The sequence below is a fragment of the Geotrypetes seraphini genome, chromosome 16 (assembly GCF_902459505.1).
Source record: "Geotrypetes seraphini chromosome 16, aGeoSer1.1, whole genome shotgun sequence".
Lineage (NCBI taxonomy): Eukaryota > Metazoa > Chordata > Amphibia > Gymnophiona > Dermophiidae > Geotrypetes > Geotrypetes seraphini.
In genome coordinates this window covers 45,024,936-45,046,833 of record NC_047099.1, presented here as the reverse complement: position 1 = coordinate 45,046,833, position 21,898 = coordinate 45,024,936, and the positions used below count along the sequence as shown (strand labels likewise).

At 42.8% G+C, this 21,898-nt stretch overlaps 1 protein-coding gene across 4 annotated transcripts in view; it reads left to right on the top strand.

The window, feature by feature from the left end:
• The first annotated feature begins 934 nt into the window (after nucleotides 1–934).
• The window catches only part of PLD2 (phospholipase D2), a 61,514-nt gene continuing 40,550 nt past the window's right edge, over nucleotides 935–21,898 (top strand). Inside the window, exons 1-7 of one of the 4 annotated variants that reach the window (XM_033924270.1) lie at nucleotides 935–1,123; nucleotides 7,285–7,441; nucleotides 9,992–10,110; nucleotides 12,108–12,259; nucleotides 15,074–15,173; nucleotides 15,866–15,931; nucleotides 21,237–21,295. In XM_033924270.1, coding sequence (XP_033780161.1) covers nucleotides 1,049–1,123; nucleotides 7,285–7,441; nucleotides 9,992–10,110; nucleotides 12,108–12,259; nucleotides 15,074–15,173; nucleotides 15,866–15,931; nucleotides 21,237–21,295 — 728 coding nt within the window. In that variant the 5' untranslated portion in view covers nucleotides 935–1,048. Of the gene's footprint in view, nucleotides 1,124–7,280; nucleotides 7,442–9,991; nucleotides 10,111–12,107; nucleotides 12,260–15,073; nucleotides 15,174–15,865; nucleotides 15,932–21,236; nucleotides 21,296–21,898 lie in introns of all 4 variants that reach the window. The other 3 variants (XM_033924273.1, XM_033924272.1, XM_033924271.1) reach the window with 3 other exon arrangements.

The following is a 21,898-nucleotide window of genomic DNA, read 5'->3' as shown; positions in this document are numbered from 1 at the left end:
ATCAGACATAAAGATAAACAGGAGCAACTGAATATAGACTAGGAAGTTCATTAATTATTATCATTCTATTCAGTGACTTTAAGGACTTAAGGAAGTCATCAGATCCCAGTAAATTTAGCCACACACCGATGGCAGGATTTTAAACAGCGTGCTGCTAGGGATCTATAGATTCTGGGGTCCAGAGCAAGGTTAATAGAAAACATATGAGTTTCTGCAAAGGAAGCAACAGCAGAGGGAATATAGGGGCTTGGGTATGTGTGTGTGCATGATATATAATCATATAAGAACATAAGAATAGGCCATACTGGGTCAGACCAATGGTCCATCAAGCCCAGTAGCCCGTTCTCACGGTGGCCAATCCAGGTCACTAATACCTGGACAAAACCCAAGGAGTAGCAATATTCTATGCTACTGATCCAGGGCAAGCAGTAGCTTCCCCCATGTCTTTCTCAATAACAGACTATGGACTTTTCCTCCAGGAACTTGTCCAAACCTTTCTATAGCCTTCAATCCATAACCCTCCAATCCACTGCCCAACAGCCCAGCCAGCAGATTAACCATTTCCCTTAACATCCTGTTTGTCTGTCTTGGCTGTTTAGATTGTAAGCTCATTGGAGCAGGGACTGTCTTCTTTGTGACTCTGTACAAGACTGCATGCAATTGGTAGCGCTATAGAAATAATTCATACTAGTATCCAATTCTCTTGCAGTACTCCACAAGATTACTGACACTTTTGAGGAGTCCACATTTCCTGCAGCACTCCTCCGTGCTCTGATGTCTTTTCCAGCATTGCTAGTCTATGAGTTTTCCTTTCCAGTTTTGACTCTCTTCGATGCTGCAATCTTGGCGTGCAGCCTTTGTGGGCTGGGAGGGACTTGCCATTCATATCATACTTGGCTTTCTGCCCTGGGCAGAGCCAGAGAAGGGAGGGTGCTTGGCTTCGTTGGAAACAATCTCTCAGTCTGCGGAGTTCAGGGAATGCCTGAATGGCAGAACCTCGTCAACAAGCAGGAAGCCTGATGGCAGAGCACGGCGGAACCATGCAGTAATGCATGAGGATTTCTTTGTACAGGTCGACTTTGATATCTATACTTTGCCATCCAGGTCTCTCTTTCTCGTCTCGGTGTGTATATTTTCCTTCTATTGGTGTCACACTCTGGTTCTTTGTTTCTCCCACCTATGTGGCAGAATGGGATGCAAGAAACTTGTCTGAACTAACAATTTATTCATGTCTTGCTAAGTGTTGGAAAGATGAGAACTCATTCTCTAGCTCTTTCCTTCCTTCTTTGTGACTCGGTGTCAGTCCTTCTTCCCCTCGTTGGCATTTTGAGGGCCCTGTTTCAGATTCTTGCTGACTCAGAGCGCTTTCATGGGAGAGAGCCTGAGATCCTTGGTATTGCAATGCAGAGAGCACCTCTTGTCCCCACCCAGAGAGAGAGAGGGAGAGGAAGTGAAGCAGCCTCCATTACTTTATCCAGTCCTCTCTGTGGTTACTATATGTAGTCATCTAAACCAGAATTTTGCATGCTTGGCAGACTATAAATAATATACTGAACTTATGCTGAAACAATCTTAAACTCAGAGATGCAATCTAGCTGGCTGGGTTTGTAATAAATATGCTGATGAGGTGACATATGATGCTAGTTTAAATGGTTGTGGCCAGTGTTTCCTCTAAGGTGAGCGCATGAGCGATCGCTCACTATTTTCAGTGGCGTCGCTCATACGCTTTCTCCTGTCGCTCACTCGAGGGCGGGCGGAGGTGAGAGGAAGCGGCGGCGGCCTGTATTTTAAAGTTGAAAGATGCAGCGGCAGCTCCTCTCAAGATCCCTGACTGCATCGGACTTCCGACGCAGGTGGGGATTCGTGAGAGGAACCGCTGCCATGTCTTCAGTGTCTTACCAAGGGGGGGAGCGATCCGCCCCTGTTGTGCACCCGCCCTAAGGCTGCAGTCGGAGAGGAAGTTCGGGCCAGCCAATCGCTGCCTGGCTGGGCAGAACTTCCTCTCCGACGGCAGAATTGACGTCGGGGGATTGCTGGTCGGCCCTGTGGGAAGCAGAGAGAGCTTGGGGCAGCCGCGGCGGTGGCTTTGGGGCCTGTTTCCCCCGATGGTGGCAGCAATAGCTTTGTGGAGGGTAGGGAGAAAGAAAGGGGGCAGGCAGGGAGAAAGAAGGGAAACAGAAAAAAAGAAAGGGGGCATCAAGAGAGAAAAAGAAAGAAAGGGCAGGGAGAGAGGAAGAAAAAGTTGGGGGAGGGAATGAGGTCTGGAGGAAAGGAAACATACAGGCTGAAAGAAGGGAAAAAAGATTGGATGCACAGTCAGAAGATGAAAGTGCAACCAGAGACTCATGAAATCACCAGTCAAGGTAGGAAAAATGATTTTATTTTAAATTTAGTGATCAAAATTCAGTGTCTGAATTTATATATGCTGTCTATATTTTGTACTATGGCCCCCTTTTAATAAACCGCAATAGTGTTTTTTAGCGCAGGGAGCCTATGAGCGTCGAGAGCAGGGCTTTAGAGCAGTTCCCTGCGCTAAAAACTGCTTTTGTGGTTTAATAAAAAGGGAGGGGGGTATATTTGTCTATTTTTGTATGGTTGTTACTGAGGTGACAATGCATAGAGTCATCTGCCTTGACCTCTGAAAAAAAACCAGAATAGGAATGATAATTAACATTTTCTCAGTGTATAGTGTGCTTTGTGTTTTTTAATTTTATTGTTGGTAGATCATTTTGACTTGGTCATTTTAAAGTAGCTCGCAAGCCCAAAACGTTTGGGCACCCCTGAGCTAGAGCGTTGAAGCTGTGTATTTCTATTTTATCCCCCCTTTTACAAAACTGTGGAGCGTTTTTTAGCGCCAGCCGTGGTGGTAGCAGCGCTGATGCTCAGAATTCTATGAGCGTCAGAGCTGTTGCCACCGTGGCTAAAATCCACACTACAGTTTTGTAAAAGGGGGAGGGGTTAGTTTGTGATGACATATTCCATACTAGGCGAAGGTGTTTTCTGTGTTCTGTGTGTTCGAAAGACATGGTTTTCTGTTAGGATTGAGGGTGTAGGATTGATCTGTGCTGGTCTGGCTTGTTTAGTTTTACAATGGGTGTATTGATGTACTGCTCACTGCAATATGTAAGATGCTGCCTTTTCCTAGGTACTCATGTGTGACGTGTGGCTTGTTACTAAAAATCATGTTTTTCGTACAGATGGGGGGGGGGGGCGTGCCAAAAAATGATGGGCCCCGGGTGTTACATATGCTAGGTACGCCACTGTATGTAAAGATACCAGAAAGCTGGCGAAGCAAAAACTTTAAGTAAATTGTTATTCTTCTAAGTTTTGAGTATTTAACCCTCCCACAATCTCATGGGCACTTGTTTCAAGTTTCAAGTTTATTGAGATTTTGATTTAAACGCAATATCAAATATTTTCAATGCGTATAACAAAAATAAATTTGGGGAAATAAATAAAACCATTTGAACAATAAACATACAAACATATCCACAGATGATTAAAAATACATAAGGAGTACAAGGATAAACTACATTTGTTTAAAAATGCGTCCTCCGCGCCTGCTCATAAATTTGTGGAGTATGTAACTTGTCGCTCATGCATATTTTTTTTTGCACACACCTCGTCGATCCTTAGAGGGAACATTGGTTGTGGCACCCTTAGCCAACTTTTACTTTGGCATTCCCATCTTGGGGTAAATCTTGCAATATGACCCGCACAGATGTCAGCAGGGCTAGCTTAGTCACCTGAGGCAGCAGATTTTGGGGAATGCCAAAAAAAACCTGCACTCAAAACAATATGTCCTGTCAACTAAAAGAGCAAAAAAACAACAGGAGGTACTTTTACTAGCAGGAAGAGTAGGAAGTTTTCAAATAGACCATTTACCCCGATTATTCTGTGTGGGTTGTGTTGAGGTGATTATGATTGTGGAGGGGGAGGAGCAAAAGACCTAGAAGTTAACGAGGGCACAAGGCCGAAGGCTTTCCTAGGGCATCTAATACCATTGCAGCAGCCATAGATGTTGGGGCTCACGTCTTGAGCCACGGCAGATCAGGCCTACTTCAAACTTCTGCCACCAGATTTATGGCTGGTGAGGATGCTCAAGCCCCACCAACAAAAGAGATTCATTGCTGGAGCCCCTGCCCAAGCTGCCTGAGAAGCAAGAATTCTGCAGAATGCTCAGTTCATGTGGAACTGCCGGCTTCGAGGCTCAGGCAGCAAATCTCTTCAGCTGGTGGGACTTGAGCATCCCTGTCAGGAAAGATATGCTGTGACGGGATGGAAGGGGGAGAGAAAATGCTTGTCCACCCTGAGCCCCCTCCACAATTAAGTTCTGGTACCCTTGCTGTCTGATCATTTTATTTGGACCCCCAGCCAGTTGGCTTTTCAAGATACCCTTAATGAATATGCATGAAAGATTTCAAGTTTCACATTTATTAGACATTTGTGGAGGAGTGTGTGGCGCAGTGGTTGGATCTACAGCCTCAGCACTCTGGGGTTATGGGTTCAATCCCCGTGCTGCTCCTTGTGACCTGGGCAAGTCACTTAGTCCTCCATAGCCCCAGGAACGTTAGATAGAGTGTGAGCCCACCGGGACAGAGAGGGAAAATGCTTGAGAACCTGATTGTTAAACCGCTTAGATAACCTTGATAGGCGGTATATAAAAACCTAATAACCATCTGTCATAGAAATCTAAATGGTTTACAATAAAATTAGTAATATAAAAAATAAAAACAGCTTTGATTAAAAATAAAGAAAACAAAGAGGAAAAAGGGAAATTGCAATAGGGCGGAAATCGCTTCAAGGAAAGAGTTTGATCACCTCAGCCAAAAGCGTCTTTGAGCAGAAACGTTATGAGTTTAGATTTTAATTTCTCTAAAGAAGATTCTAGTCTAAGGTCGAGGGGCATGACTGAAAAGATTGTGGGAGTCATGCAAATCTGGCTCATGTATATTCTTTAGTGATATCTTGTAAACCTGACTGACTGGGGCGTGAGAACCACTGATTTAAATGATAAAATTGTCATAAAAACTATACAACTGGATCAAGATTCGTATGACAGGGTTGAACCGATCTGGGTTTACCACAGTGCATGCTGGGACTTGTAGTTTGGACTTTTTAGGAAGTGCAATTGGGGAATCAGAACTATAAGTCCCTGCATGCAATGGAGTAAAGCCAGGACTGGATCAATCTGGGTCCAGTTTGGCAACCTTAAACACACATAAAAATCATGCAGGAACCAAGAACCACAAACACAATTAAGCTTACCCAGTAAGTGTAAAAGTCCACAACACAATGTTATAAGGGTTCAGGCACTTAAGAACAATTTTAAAAACAGAATGGAATGTGGCATCTTCCGGGCTCATAAGAGTCCAGGGCCTCGGAGTGCTTTCCACCGCTTTATTCTCGCTCGCCCTATGTGGAGTAGGATGGGGGGGGGGGGGGAGTTTGGTAGTTGTTACTTTTCTTCTGTACCTGCTTGTTATTTATTGTAAATGATGCATCATTATTTGTACTGTGCACCTGTGGGGTGCCCTGGCCTTGTTTTTGTTGTTGTTTGCATCAATAAAAATTGTTTGAACCTAAAAAACAGAATGGAGAGGGATAGAGCTCTCTACTCACTGGTGGCAATCTCTAACTTAAATACGTCATGTGTGATGGACATAAAGCGTGAGTAATGATTAAAAAAAACTAAGAGGCTTCAGCTTGAGACTAGTGATCATTGGTTTACAAATATCTGCAAGAGCAGAATAACATTTTGTCTATAACGACCTCAAAGGACTATTTCAGATAATGGATCTGAATCGGAAAAAGAAGGAAAACCTTAAAAGACCTTAGGGGTGGGATACGTCTTTCTGTAGTTACAATCAAATATAAGAATGATAGCAAACACTTAATTCTTCCTGAACTAAAACAAATGCTTAAGGATAAAACATTTAAAAGCTTTATAGATCAGTATAGAAGGAAACTCACAAAATAAAGGAGATATTAAATATACTACTTGTATTGGATGATAATCAATAAAAATACTCCAGCAGAAAGTGCTTGAAGTGCAAACAAATGCTCATAAATATTAATAAAGAGCTCAGTCACCAACCGATATGTGCAAAAAGTACTACTGAAAGTACAAGCGCCGGTTGTGAATAGGGACCATCATAGCACTGGTACCAAGTCCCTTAACCTTCCAAATACAAATTTTATAATCAGTGCAATAGAGTTGAATAAATCACTTATCTTTTGATATGAAGAAGGAAGGCAGTAAAATGTAATATCCTGCGCTTGTATGAAAACTCTCAAACTCCCTTAAAAGCCCCCGTGTTCATAAACTCAAATAGCCTCCCTTCGACTTGAGTTTTGTGTTAGCGTCGTCAGGAAGGGGGGGGGTGTCTGCTCGGACCATATGCAGCTAGGCTCACATTGATAGGGGCATGGAGCAACACTTCCCTCAAATTAATGTTGCTCCATGCCCCTATCAATGCCCCTATCAAGGGGTTGAGGGAAGAAGAACAACAGACAAAAGAGGGAGCAAAATGTTAGACCACGGGGAGAGAGAAGGAGAGATGTGGTAATGGGGAGTGGATAGAAGAAAATAGGAGTGAGATGGGAAATAGGAGACTGAGAGGAGATGGAGAATTGAGAGGTGGCCAAAAATTGACCAAGAGAAAAAATGGACAGCATTATTGGGGACATGCAAGCCTTCTCAGTGGTCGAGCATGGTGACTTGTCACAGACTTCTAACTTCAGAGCTTTCTTAAGCAATAATGTATAAGCAGTTTTCAAGGTTCATTTAACATTTTTCCTGTCTTGTAACACGAACAATGAAAGTGAAGCAATGGTTGAGTCAAGGTTATTAATCTATTTAGTGCAGCTTTTGACTCAGTTGATCATATTTTGCTGATCTCCTAGTCTCGCAAGGTCTGCTTTGTGTCATCAGCAAATTTAATTCTCTCACTAGTCATTGATAAATAGGTTAAAAACAGACCCACTATTTACCCTTCTTCATTGAAATGATTGACCATTTATCCCTACTCTCTGTTTTCTGTCTTTTAACCAGTTCTCATTTACCTCCTATCCTATGACTTGGTATAAAATTGGATCTGGGAACAAATGACAGTTTAAAAAACAACAACTTTGAAACTAATCAGTAAACTGTTCTTCTTAGCTCTGGTAGAATTCCAGAGTATTTGCCTTATTAATTCTTTCACCCAATCAAATGGTTGGGAACCAAAGTACCAGCCAATCAGCTTTCCCGCCCAGCCTCTAATGTCTCTCCTTGACAGGTAGACTCCAAGAGCCACGGCTGGTGCCTTTCTTGGAAGGATGTTGGGTTCAGAGTCCACTGAGAGCGCATTGCTCCCAAGCCAACTGGACCATGCTGTCTTGGACATTGAGGATGGGGATGAACTGGACAACTTCAAATATGAGGACGAAGATGATGAAAGTAAGAAAACTGTCTTCCTATTAACTACTGTGTTTGCAATATTTTTTTTTTCAGGATGGGCTGATACACTTCTGATTATCCTTAGAAAAGCGGAAAAACAAGTCCTAACACTGGATTCTCCAAACTCACCGGTAAAATCTGACAAGTTGCTGTAGTGGCCATAGTAGGAGCAATTTTTATTTTACGGGCGATTCTCAGCATAATAGCATGCAAATTATATGCACACTATTTGTACAGAGAATTGCCAGTAAAGAGCAAGAGGAACTGTGCCTGGTGCTTACTCAGAAGAGCAATCACTAAGCACAGTTCCTCCCTTCTGTCAAAGCTACTCTCCCTGCCCCGATCAACTAAGTATTAAGTCTCCCCGAGTCCTGCCGGCAGGGAGAGCAGCAGAAAGAAGAGTCCCCCCTCTCCGCCGCTGCTGCCCAGACCTCCCTCAACACCCTGTTCAAGATCAAAAGGAGGGATGACCACTCCCTCTCGGTGCTTGCATCCTCCACCCACCCACAACCCCCCGTACCATGAAATTGAAGTACAGCTAGAGCAGAGATCTCAAACTCAAACTCTTTGCAGGGCCACATTTTGGATTTGTAGGCACTTGAAGGGTTGCAGAAAAAAATAGTTAATGTCTTATTAAAGAAATGACAATTTTGCATGAGGTAAAACTGTTTATAGTTTATTAATCTTCCCCCCTTCTTTGCAGTGTCCTCCAGCTTCCCCTCTGGCCTCCCGGTCTTAGTTTCAGCTAATTACCACAGCTTGCAGAGAGGATCGCCAGTGCTGTAGCATTCCTTGCAGCCTGCCATTGCGTTCCCTCTGCTGCGGTCCCGTCCCTCCTCTGATCGCAGCAGAGGGAATGTTCTGCTGAGGACGATGGCAGCCTGCAAGGATCGCTACAGCACCGGCAATCCTCTCTGCAGGCTGTGGTAATTATCTGAAGGTAAGAGCAGTAGGCCAGGGGGGAAGCCAGAGGATGCTGCAAAGAGCGGGCAGCATTAGTACAGACCGCGGGCCGCAAAACAGTAGCTAGCGGGCTGCGAGTTTGAGACCACTGAGCTAGAGGGATGCCTATTTCCTCCGGCCAGCAGACCTGCCTCTTCAAAATGGCAAGCCTTCTCTTTTCTGGTGCATCCTGGGATGCACTGAGAGGGGCATAAGGACCTGATTGGCTCAGGCACCTAAGGCCCCTCCCCATTGGTCTGAAAGAAGCTGCAGTGTCAGTGTTAGTATGTCCCTGCTGCTGTTGGCTTGATGTAACTTCCTGTTTCCTGGTCAGGCAGAGCCAGTGGCATTGCGCACATGCTAACACACCACAGCTTCTTTCAGAGCCAGAGAAGCGGCGAGACCCAACATAGGAGTGGCAGATCAGGTAATTGTATAATTGCGATTAAATTTTAAAAGCTGCGTTAAAGATTTAGCACGTTAATCATGTTATTAACGTGCTAAATCTGCAGCCCTAAAATAAATACTATGTTTCATTACAATGTCAACATAATATGCAATAAAACATTTTAATAGTCAGCAAAGGGTTAAGTAAAGGTGGAACATATAGAGAAGAGAAAGTAAAAGAAGTTTAGAAAATAAGACGATTAGGAGAGGATAAACATGTCCTTCTAATAATAATAATAATAACTTTATTCTTGTATACCGCAATACCATGGAAGTTCAATGCGGTTAACAATAGAAGAGACTGTACATTTACAGCGATGATACATATTACAGTGTTGTTACATTTACAGTGATGTTGAATGTGAGGCAATGAAAAGGCAGTAGGTGCAAGACTAGCAATGCCTGGGTTAAGAGCCAAGCTTTCACCTGATTCATGAAATTCACCAATACAGACTCTTGTACTAAGCAAAGCCTTTCAGGGTGCGCATGCCGAAGTATGGGAGCTATTCCAGGCTCGCTGGCATCATGTACGGTCGGTAACCCAGGAGGAGAACCTGTTCAAGGGTAGCCAGTGATGTTTTTGCCTTCCGATTCGACTGGAGCTGATACAAACCTTTACAGTAATCAGTCTTGATGTTATCATAGCACAACTGTGACAAGGCTTGAGGCAGCATAGTTGTTGCAAATGAGAGAAGCAGCTTGGATTTGGGGAATCAGCTGTATTCCAGGGCTCCTGACTTGCAATTTGAAGGGGTCAACGTTCCCTTTTAGCAGGAGGCCACGCAGCCGTTCAGTCCCACTGTGCAGTTGCTAGAGTCGGGAGCTGTCGGGCTGAACGGCACTTCTGGTACCACTCTTCCATCTTGTGTCACTGCTGCTGTTTTCCTGAAGCAGCAGCAGTGGCAAACTGACATCAGTTCTTCCAGGGCACAGTTGGCAACTAAGGCCACTTCTGCTAAGGCCTTTACTAGGTGCCTGAAATTAGGAGTCAGTTTATAGATTTGCCTTTCGTGTGTTTTAGGACCTTTAGAAATGTGTCGCCTGCTAGTCAGTATATAAGATGCAGTTCTTGTTACTTGGTCCTGGTGGGAACGGTGAGGGGATGGGTAGGAGGGATGGACATACAACTTCAACTCTAACCTTTTTATTTGTGTTTTGCAGGTCCATTCATGGTGGTCTATAACTTGAAGCCCCTGAAGCATCAAGGTCGGGTCTTTCTCAGAGGTGTGCTCATCACTGCCCATGTTGAAGGAACTGAGCGCTACACCAGTGGGTCGAAGGTGAGAAGCAGAGTGGCAGAGTTGAGAGAGGTGGCTCCAACTAGCACCAGTCCATCCTGGTTATACACACAAAGAATGATGCATTCATAGTAACATAGTAAATGACGGCAGATAAAGACCTGAATGGGCTATCCAGTCTGCCCAGGATTAAATTAGCTTGTCTTTTTTCTTTGATATTTATCCCTGGACAAGCAGGCAGCATATTCTCACATGTGGGTGACGTCATCCACGGAGCCCCGATAAAGACAGCTTTAAAAGTGTATCGCTACGTTAAGTTTTTAGAAACTTCTCGACTGCCCGCACTGCGCATGTGTGAATGCCTTCCCACCCGACATAGGCTCTCAGTATCTCAGTTCTTCATTTTCTGCAAAGCAAAGAAGTCATGTTTTCTGAACTCTGCTCAGTCCTTTTTGCCTTCCCTCTTCGCGTATTTTTTCTATTTTTTGTCGCTATTATTTCTTTCTTTTACCTTGTTGTTGGTAAAAAAAAAAAAGGAGAGAGACATTTTCTCTCTCTCTTTTTCTTCGTGGGCTCCATCCACCCTTCAAGGGTTCGTTTTCTCTTTGGCAATTGAGTTTAATCTTGCTGACACAGTCTATCCGTTCATGTCTAGACTGTTAACAGGTTTTAAAAAGTACTGCAGGTATCAGAGGTCTATATCCCTCACCGACCTGCATAGTTGATGCTTGCAGTGTCTTGGGCCTGAACTCCAGGTGGAAACCTGTGCCCGGTGTTCCACCTTTCAGAAGAACTTGATTAAAAGCTGTAGACTTCAGCAGGAGAAATTGTTCTGGGCTGCCATGGAAGTCGATAAGATCTCGCAACCATCAACATCGAAGACTCCTGCATTGACATCGGCATTGGGAGATCTTGCACCAACAGGTAAGATGGCTTCCCAGCAAGCGTTGCAGATCGCACCACCATCGAGTCCTTTGATGCAGACCAAGCAACATTGCTCACTTTTACGGCTTGTCTCTCCTTCAAGGTATGCATCCTCATTGAGCCATGGCACCGATGGTACCGGCAGATAAACCAGAGGTACCGGTGCTTTCTTTCTGTGAAAAGCTTGATGAGTTTTTTCAAAGGGAGCTGGGTGATATTTTCAAACTTCAGGCACCAGCATCGACTCCCTTGGTACCAGCCCAGTTTGAGCATACTGTCTCGAAGCCTCATGGTACCTCAGTTGTTGGCATAGATATTCATCCAGTCACCATCGATCTTCTCAACGCTCTACTCCTAGACATCACTCGTTACATTGACAGTCAAGTTCTCCATCGGTGCATCGAAGCACTTCATCGAGACATCAACGCTCGTTTTTCACTTGATGTTCAAAGTCAAAGAAGCACTGATCTCCAAACGAAAGAGAGCTTCACGTCATACTTCCTCGTCAGCAGGGGGCACAGGCTGCTCGCAGCTAGCCCCAGCAGAGCCTTTCCTCTGAAGTGTCGCTTCTGATGCAGCAGAGGAAAGGCCCTGCCAGGACTGGCCTTGAGCAGCCTGTGCCTCTTGCTGACCAGGTAAGGAAGAAAGAGAGAAGGAGGGAAGGAGCAAGGGGGTTCACGAATCAAGACCGCGGCCACTTTGAGGGAGGAAGGAAGGAGGGCTTTGTGGCTCAGGACCACTGCCAGCCTGCTGCTTTAGGCCGGGAGGGGAACTGAGAGGTTTCTAACACTCTTATTTAACCAGAATTCACCTGTGGGTACTGGATAACTGAGATTCTACTCTATCCCAACTACCAGCCATAGAAGCTTGATTGTAGGAGTTCATTTCTTTATAGCCTGCCTAACACTGCACTTCTAATCATTTATAATACAATATTAACTTCTCCAAACCAATTTTTGTTGTTTTCTTCTTTGGTTCTTGGGGAGATAATTGTATAAACTACAGGAACTGAGAGATCCTTTTTTTCCCTTCTTTCTTGCTGGTCTCAGTTGTAATGAATCCTAGAATGTGATGCTTACTCAAGGTGAATGCTTTTCATGTTCTATTTCATGCAGGTGAGAACGAGCACACTCTATTCTGTGCGTATGACCCATGGCGACTTCACTTGGACAGTGAAGAAGAAATTCAAACATTTCCAGGAGCTGCACCGGGACCTCTTGCGTCACAAAATCTTCATGAGCTTCCTGCCCCTCAACCCCCTCTCCCGGTACCATGGCTTAAATTTTACTTTATTGCACTCGATACCATTGAAGTTTCTGGAGATGAATGAATCCATTTACATACCTTGATATGAGTGACATGGGAAAGGAATGGCCAATAGAATCTGTTTTGCTACTTGGGATCTAGCTAGGTGCTTGGGACCTGGGTTGGCCACTGTTGGAAACAGGATCCTGGTCTTGATGGACCTTCGGTCTGTCCCAGTATGGCACCTCTTTTGTGAGCCGAGTATAGGACAATTGAGCCATTGTGACATCACTGATGAGGTTGGCTCTTAGGCATTAGCGGAATGAGGCATTATGACATATGGGAATAAATCCAGAGCTCAGTTGGCAAGATTCCTTCACAAGCGTAGATCTGTACATATGATCCAGGAAATTAAGGGGAGTGGAGGGAGGGTTTCTCACACGGATTCTGATATACAGGCCTGCTTTTTGATCTATTATAGTGATCTGTATAAAGGGGTCACCTGGCCTTTGGGGAAAATCTGGGTAATTTTTTGGATGGCTTGCCTTTATCCAGGTTGTCCCAGCTGGAGTATGACAGATTGGAGGAACCGATCTCCGAATTGGAGGTGGTAGGGGTGATTAGAGGCTTAAAACCCAGAAAGGCCCCTGGGTTGGACAGGTTTTCTGGTTTGTTTTATAAAAAGTTTCAGGATACCCTTAGTGCTTTGTTGGTCCGGATAGCTAATGGGGTTTGAAATGGTAGCCCGTTCCCGGGATCCATAGAGGATGCGGGTATTACTGTCCTGCCCAAGCTGGGGAGGGAGGCGACTAGTTGTGGAGTTTATAGACCTATCTCCCTTTTAAATGTGATGTGCATCATAGAGACTGGGATTTGATTTTTGCAAAATTAGGGGTTGATTATTGGTGGATTTCTGTGTGTGTGGGGGGGGGGGGGGAAGGGGGGTACTGGATGTTTTCTTTAGAAGTAGTGGTTTGGTGGAATTTTTGGGGTGGGAGGGGGGGAGGGAGGATTGGGGAGTATTGGGTACAGTATTGTTTGCTTATATACTGTGTTATGGGTCGATTTGATATCTGTTAGAGATAAATTGTTGGGTTTGGTATGGGTGATGGGACCTTGTAATTTGCCTGTGTCCATTGTTTATTGACAGTTGGTCCCGATTGTGACTCTAGTTGGTTTCTGATTTGATTTCTTTTTCAATAAAAATTTATTGATATTAAAAACCAACCAACCAACCATATTTTTAATGTTAAATTCCCTGGTTTGGTGTTGAGGTTATTTGGGAAACCCATCATTTTCTTGGCACTGCTACCAGGGTACATTCACCTTACCTGAGTCCTGTGAATTAGTCTCCAGGCCTTCTTAGCCACATTGTATGGGGGCAGCCTATGGTGGAGCTTAAAGAGGTATCTGTAATGCTCAAGGCATGCCTCACGAACATTAAACTAAGCTAAACTAAACCTTAGGCTTATATACTGCATCTTCTCTATAACAATAGAGCTCGGCACGGTTTACAAAAATTGGAAAAGAGAACAAGTACAATATGAATTTGGAATAGTATGGAGAGGAGCGGAATTTACAACTTTGAAAATAGCCAAGTTTTCAGATGTTTTCAAAATAGTTGGAAAGAGTCCAGATTGCGCAGTTGAACAGAAAAATTATTCTACAACTCAGTAATTTTGAAAAGTAGAGATTTCCCTAGTTTGCCAATGTAGATAATGCCTTTCGACATTGGAAAGGACAATTTAAATTTTGGAGTAGATCTGGTGATATCAGATCTTACAGAATTCCAGTGCAGGGGAATTAAAGGGGGAAGGATGCCATGCAAGATCTTGAATATTAAGCAGGCACATTTAAAATAAACCTTGGAAATTATTGGAAGCCAATGAGGTTTTTGAAGAAGCGGAAAGACATGGTCAAATTTACTTTTTGCAAAGATCAGCCTGGCCGCAGTATTCTGGATCAATTGAAGTCTTTGAAGGCTTTTCTTGGTCAGGCTTAAATAGACTGAATTACAATAGTCCAGCCTCGAAAGAATGGTTGATTGAACAAGGACAGCAAAATGGTATTGATGGAAACAGGATCTCACTTTCCTCAACATATGGAGACTAAAAAAAGCATTTTTTTTTTTTTTTAAAATCAAAAGAACTGAGATGGTTGTTGAATGAAAGCGTAGAATCGATAATGACACCCAAAACTTTACTTGAGAATTCGATTTGCAATGAGGATCCTGAGGGGAGACCCTTCCACATGCATTGGAACATAGATGTTTTGCATGTGGATTGGACTCCTCTCCTATACCACTGCACATGATGTCCTCCTGACGCAAGAACCCTTCCACATTTAGCCATTTTCCAACAGGAATAAAAAGATTATCTGTAAATGTCTCTTGTCAATCTGCAATGTGCCTAAATTTGGACATTTATGGGGCCCATTTTGCAACACCTAAATTTCTTTTGACTCTATACCTTATTGGATATTTTGTGATGGACTACTTTTTTCATTTAGATGTCATTTGAAAATGCCCTTCCATGCCATCAGCATTCACTAACCATTAGGAAATGACCTCCATTGTGTGTTTGTTTTAGCTAGAAGCAGAATATGAATTCCATTTGAAATTAAAAGTAAATTTGGAAAAATAGGCTAACATCCAGAAATGAATACTAATCATTATTTAAGAAGGTGATTTATTAAATGCTCTAGAGGTGAAGAGATATGTAAAAGAGTAATACCATTTAAGTCTATGGAGGTGGATAATGTATACTCTCTCTCTCTCTCTCTCTCTCTCTGCCATTTAACCTTTTTTTTTTTTTGTCTTTTGAATTCTGTGGTGCAGGTTTTCTGCCATTCGTATACAGGCAGAGCCAACATCTGCAGAGATGCCATCTCTTCCACGAAACACCAATGATTCTTCTAGACGCACTGCTAGCAAACAAGTACAAAGCAGATAAGAATTACACTTAGGCATACAGTGAAATTTGTGCCAGTGTTGGGATTAGAACCCATGTCTGTAGGATGTTCTAGTTCTGTGCTTTCAATTTTTGGTGAGGTGGGACAGTAAGATAGGCTAGAAGTATTGGAATAGGATTATTATTGCAACAATGCATCTGCAGAATAAAACTAACTTGTTTCATAACAGTATAATCACCACTCACTTTCCCTGTTAATGAGTGAACAGTTCTATGATTCATAATGACAGAAAGAGCCAACAATGAAGGCTCAAAAAGTGACAGATATAAAGGTTTGGCTTTCACACATTTCCTTCTTAAAACCTTTCATGTCCTTATTCATACTAAATACCAAGATCAAGCATGCTTTTTGCCCTGCTATTCCAGGAGAAGTTTCTGCTCTCCCTGTGTAAATTTGACAACTATACTGCCCCACACAAACGTTTCTCCTACCATTGTCCCAGGCTTATGCTGGGTGCTTGAGGCCAGAAGCGAGAGCTCCTTGATGCTCATCCCCATGCATTACCAGATAAGTGAAAACCAATCTGTTTTCTCAGAGCTGAGTCAAACTATAATATTTGTGGCAATGGTGACTTATCACCTTGTTCATTCATAAACAGGTTCTGGGGCAGAGGCCACAGTGGTAGATGTTTATCTGTTTAAACTTTATTTTTATGCAGAAGTATCTGGAGGAGTACCTCAATGCGCTGCTGGCAAAGGCTTTCTACAGGAACTACCATGCAACGGTAAGGTAATGAGGGAAAGGGGACTTGTATACTGCCTTTTTGGCATTTCAAAGCAGGATTGAATGACTTGCCCAGGATCATAGGGAACAGCACCAGGATTTGATCTCACAATCTCAGCCCTTCTTCCTAATGCCTGAAGCAGCTGCATGGTCCTTGAATGCTGGAATCACAGCAGTCTAGTGCCAAGAAAATACTACTGTAGACTAGCTGGGCATATTTGCCCTTTGCCTATACAGCAAAGCGAGTCCTCTGTAGTTTGCTTCTGCAAGTTGGGGGTGCAGAGCACAATTTTACTGCTATTAAATATAGCACTATCCTGAGCAAGTGCCTCCAATCAAATTTTCTTCACATAAGACAGTAGCTTCTTCATTCCAACTTGTAGATCAGATGGCACAAGGTCAGCAGAAAATCTGATCCAGGCTTGAATTGACTTACATTTAATTTTTGAATGTGTAGTTCCTAGAGACACACAGGGGAGAGTGTGGCGCAGTTTTTAAAGCTACAGCCTCAGCATCCTGAGGTTGTGGGTTCAAACCCACACTGCTCCCTGTGACCCTGAGCAAGTCACTTAATCCCCCCATTGCCCCAGGTACATTGTGAGCCCACCAGGACAGACAGGGAAGCTAAATAAATTCATGTAAACTGCTCTGAGCTCCCCTGGAAGAACAGTAGAGAAAACTAAATGAATGAATGAAATATTCAGCCAGTGATAGAATTGCTGCCACTGCTGGGTCATATTTCAATATCAGTACTGAATATCCAAATTTTCAGTGGTCCCAGAAGTTATTCAGTGCTGCATAGCTAACCTTTTCTGCAGTCCTACATACCTGGTTAGCTATACAAGCATTGGCATTGAATATTGCTGCTGCCCCCCTAACTTCCAGTTCCTTTATGACTCCTTGACCACCCCACAGTGGTCACATCAGATATTCTGTAGCACTGGGTAGGATAAGTGCTACTGAAAATCTTGGGATAATAATAATAATAACAGTTTATATACCGCAGGACCGTGAAGTTCTTTGCGGTTTACAATGATTAAAAGATGTTACAGATTGAGTAGATTTAATAAAGTTAAGAACATAAGAACATAAGCAATGCCTCTGCCGGGTCAGACCTGAGGTCCATCGTGCCCAGCAGTCCGCTCACGCGGCGGCCCAACAGGTCCAGGACCTGTGCAGTAATCCTCTATCTATACCCCTCTATCCCCTTTTCCAACAGGAAATTGTCCAATCCTTTCTTAAACCCCAGTACCGTACTCTGCCCTATTACGTCCTCTGGAAGCGCATTCCAGGTATCCACCACCCGCTGAGTAAAGAAAAACTTCCTTTTTTTTTTTTTTCTTTTCTTCTTTTAAGTATCTTTTTTATGACACACATAGAGGGGGGGTAATGAAAATAATTTCTACATAATATGTTATAATATGTTATACAATATGTATGAATGAAAAATAATAAAAGGGTGGGGGGAGGGAGAGGGGATAAAAATATATTTAGAATATGATGTATTAGATACAAAAATGATATTGTGTATTTATCAATTGTAATTTAATATTTTGTACATTTTATGTAAAAATTGAAAATAAAAAATAATGGGGAAAAAAAAAGAAAAAAAGAAAAACTTCCTAGCATTTGTTTTGAATCTATCCCCTTCCAATTTTTCCGAATGCCCTCTTGTTCTTTTATGTTTTGAAATTTTGAAGAATCTGTCTCTCTCTACTTTCTCTATGCCCTTCATGATCTTGTAGGTTTCTATCATGTCTCCTCTGAGTCTCTGCTTTTCCAGGGAGAAGAGCTCCAGCCTCTCCAATCTTTCAGTGTATGAAAGGTTTTCCATGCCCTTAATCATTCGTGTCGCTCTCCTCTGGACCCTCTCAAGTATTGCCATATCCTTCTTAAGATGCGGTGACCAATACTGAACACAGTACTCCAGGTGCGGGCGCACCATTGCCCGATACAACGGCAGGATGACTTCTTTTGTTCTGGTCGTAATACCATTTTTAATAATACCCAACATTCTGTTTGCCTTCTTCGCGGCTGCTGCGCATTGCGCCATTGACTTCATTGTTGTATCCACCAGTACACCCAAATCTCTTTCAAGGTTACTTCCCTCTAATACTAATCCCCCCATTTGGTAGCTGAACATCGGGTTCTTTCTCCCTATATGCATGACCTTGCATTTCCCTACATTGAATTTCATCTGCCATTTATTCGCCCACTCCTCCAGTTTGTTTAGGTCCCTTTGTAGGTCCTCACACTCTTCCGTAGTTCTAACCCTTCTACAGAGTTTAGTGTCATCCGCAAATTTTATAACTTCACATTTCGTCCCCGTTTCCAGGTCATTTATAAATATATTGAACAGCAGCGGTCCAAGTACAGACCCCTGCGGAACTCCGCTCGTGACTTTCCTCCAGCCCGAGTAGTGACCCTTCACTCCAACCCTCTGTCTCCTGCCTGCCAACCAGTGTTTGATCCATCTGTGTACGTCCCCTTCCACCCCGTGGTTCCACAGCTTCCTAAGTAGCCGCTCATGGGGTACCTTGTCAAAGGCCTTTTGGAAGTCAAGGTAAATGATGTCTACAGGTTCCCCTTTGTCCAACTGGCTGTTTACCCCCTCAAAGAAGTGCAGTAAGTTTGTTTGGCACGATCTTCCCTTGCAGAAGCCATGTTGGCTCGCTTTCATCAGCCCATTTTTTTTGATGTGCTCACAGATGCTGTCCTTTATCAGTGCTTCTACCATCTTGCCTGGAACCGATGTCAAACTTACCGGCCTATAGTTTCCCGGGTCTCCTCTTGACCCCTTTTTAAAGATAGGTGTAACATTTGCTATCTTCCAGTCCTCCGGAATCTCTCCAGTTTTCAAGGATAGGTTGCAAACTTGTTGGAGTATTCCCGCTATCTCATTTCTTAGTTCTTTTAGTACCCTAGGGTGGATTCCGTCCGGGCCTGGTGATTTGTCGCTTTTCAATCTATCTCTGTTTTGGAAGACATCCTCATGGCTCACCTCTATTGCTGACAGTTTTTCTTCTTAAGGGTTAGTGATTAACAGTTCTGGGGATCAATGGTTGTGGACTAAGATTGTATAGGTCAGTTACCTAAATACTTCAAGAACAGATATGTTTTTAGGTGTTTCCTAAATTCCCCATAAGTAGTATGCGTAAGCAGTTGTTCCAGATCTTTACTCCATAATGCTGCTTGATGTGAGAAAAGATGTTGATGATGACTTTTAAATTTACATCCTCTAACCGGTGGGGAAACAAAATTCAGATGTGAGCTTCTCTTATGTTTGTTGGTTGTGAAAGAGAAAAGGTCAGTTATATATTTAGGGGCCAAACCGTATAGTACCTTAAAGCAAAAACATCCAAACTTGAACTTCACACGCACCTCCATTAGCAGCCAGTGTAGAAGTGATCGAACTTCTTCAACCCACAAAGTAGCCTGACTGCCGCATTTTGTACCAGTTGCAATCGCCGCATATTCTTCTGGTGAATTGCCAAATAGGCGATGTTACAGTAATCAAGTTGACTCAGTATAAGGGATTGTACCAGAATTCTAAATGATGAAACATCAAAGTATGCTCTAATGAACTGAAGCTTCCAAAGGTTGTGAAAACTCTTTCTAACTAAGGAATCCACCTGGTCTTTCATGGTCCGGCTCTGGTCCAATGTTACTCCCAATACCTTCATAGTAGATTGAATAGGATAGCTAAGATTATTAATGCACATAATTTAATTGGGCAGAATCCTCTCCTGGCTAGATAAATCATTCTGAATATCGATGCCCACATGGGGAAGGAAGTATAAAATCATACCCAGCTCAGCCTGTCTCTGAGAACCACCTTGAGCTGGCAAGAAACTGGACAGAGGTAAAATTCTGCTCTCACTGAATGGAAATTTAAGGATATCAGAAAGAGATTTTGGGGTCAAAGTGTGGAAGGGGGTGATTATGGCTCTGAGCAGGAGGCCTTTGTCAGCCCTACCATTGCTAGCAATCAGCAGTTTTGGTTGCCCTAACCAATGTCAGCAAAGGCCTATGGGAAATTACATCAATCTGACTCTGGAATGTTGATGCAGAATTTTGGGCTCCTGCACAGAATTCACATACATTAAGCATCCAGCCAGACTGGATTGTTTATCATGAAGATAGGCTGCTTGAATGGGACAAAGAAGCCAGAGACTAATCCCATCTACCATGCCTGCAAGTATCACACCTTCCTTATCAATTAAATTAACCATTGTTTCAAACAGTTTACAAATTCTAAACAGAAAGATACTGGGAAATACAACAGTTTCTATATTCAGAATAAAATTCCAAGCTATAAAAGCCTCCTCCCTGCAACACACAGGGATCTATCTCTTTCTCTATCTCTTTCTCTATCCCTTCTCTCTATCTCTTTCTCTATCTCTTTCTCTATCCCTTCTCTCTATCTCTTTCTCTATCTCTATCCCTTCTCTCTATCTCTTTCTCTATCTCTTTCTCTATCCCTTCTCTCTATCCCTTCTCTCTATCTCTTTCTCTATCTCTTTCTCTATCCCTTCTCTCTATCTCTTTCTCTATCTCTTTCTCTATCCCTTCTCTCTATCTCTTTCTCTATCTCTTTCTCTATCCCTTCTCTCTATCTCTTTCTCTTTCTCTTTCTCTATCCCTTCTCTCTATTTCTTTCTCTATCTCTTTCTCTATCCCTTCTCTCTATCTCTTTCTCTATCTCTTTCTCTATCCCTTCTCTCTATTTCTTTCTCTATCTCTTTCTCTATCCCTTCTCTCTATCTCTTTCTCTATCTCTTTCTCTTTCTCTTTCTCTTCTCTCTATCTCTTTCTCTATCCCTTCTCTTTATCTCTTTCTCTATCCCTTCTCTCTATCTCTTTCTCTATCCCTTCTCTCTATCTCTTTCTCTATCCCTTCTCTCTATCTCTTTCTCTTTCTCTATCTCTTTCTCTATCTTTTTCTCTATCTCTTTCTCTATCTCTTTCTCTATCCCTTTCTCTATCTGCTTTGCTCACTCATTAATTGTAATGCTTATAAATATTGCTTTTCTGTAAGCCTGTTTCTATAATATATTCTTTATGCCATCACCTCTGGCTGTGTTTCTTATTTGATTCTACTCCTGGTGAATCTTCTGTGAAGGTATTGAACCCGGGACCTGGCGTTTTGTAAGGGCGCCTAACATAACCCCTACAAACCTAATATTGTGGGGCCACTACAATCCTTACATTTCAATCCTTACAGCCTTCTCCTGCCCAATATCTGAAAACCCCCATGTCAGTTCTTTCTGAGTGCTTCTGATCAGGCTCCCTTCACTTTCTTTCAGAAAGAGTTCCTGGATGTCAGCTGCCTTTCCTTCATACCTGACCTCGGACCCAAGGGCCTGTGAGTTCACTTGGCTTTCCTCTTCTTTTATATTTTTAATGGGGGACTAACTAGCTTTAGATTTGCTTGGACATTGTTTGTTTGTTTGTTTATTACCTTTAAACTCAATGAAGTAAAGAAAAAATAAATAAATCATAAAGACACACAATTTCCAGCCCCTCCTCCTTTTTCTAATCTTCAAAAAGAAGTGGAAAGAATTTAAACACACATTGTCTGGGATTCAAAATGTATGAGGGAAAAAGGAATTATATGTCCCAGTGATCCAGATTCATACCCCATGGACAACTAAATGGAAATCAGCAGGTAAAAGTCTTTCAAGTTAGATAATGCCTGGAGAGAAACATTAAATGAGAGGTCTTGAGGCTTAAGGACAGAGGGAGCTGGTTTCATAATGTAGGTCCCTGGTGGACCCAGAATCTCTAACTACACCCAGAAAAGTGTGGTGAAATGTGTCCACTAAAGGTTCTGTTGGGAGGAGCAGAGAATATGTAAAGGAAAGCCAGTATGATGGACACTGTGGACCAGTGTAAAAATTGGCAATCAATGCTCCACTTTAAGAAGTGGGGTGATGTGGTCAAAGTTCTCAGAAGTGAAGCCTTCTGG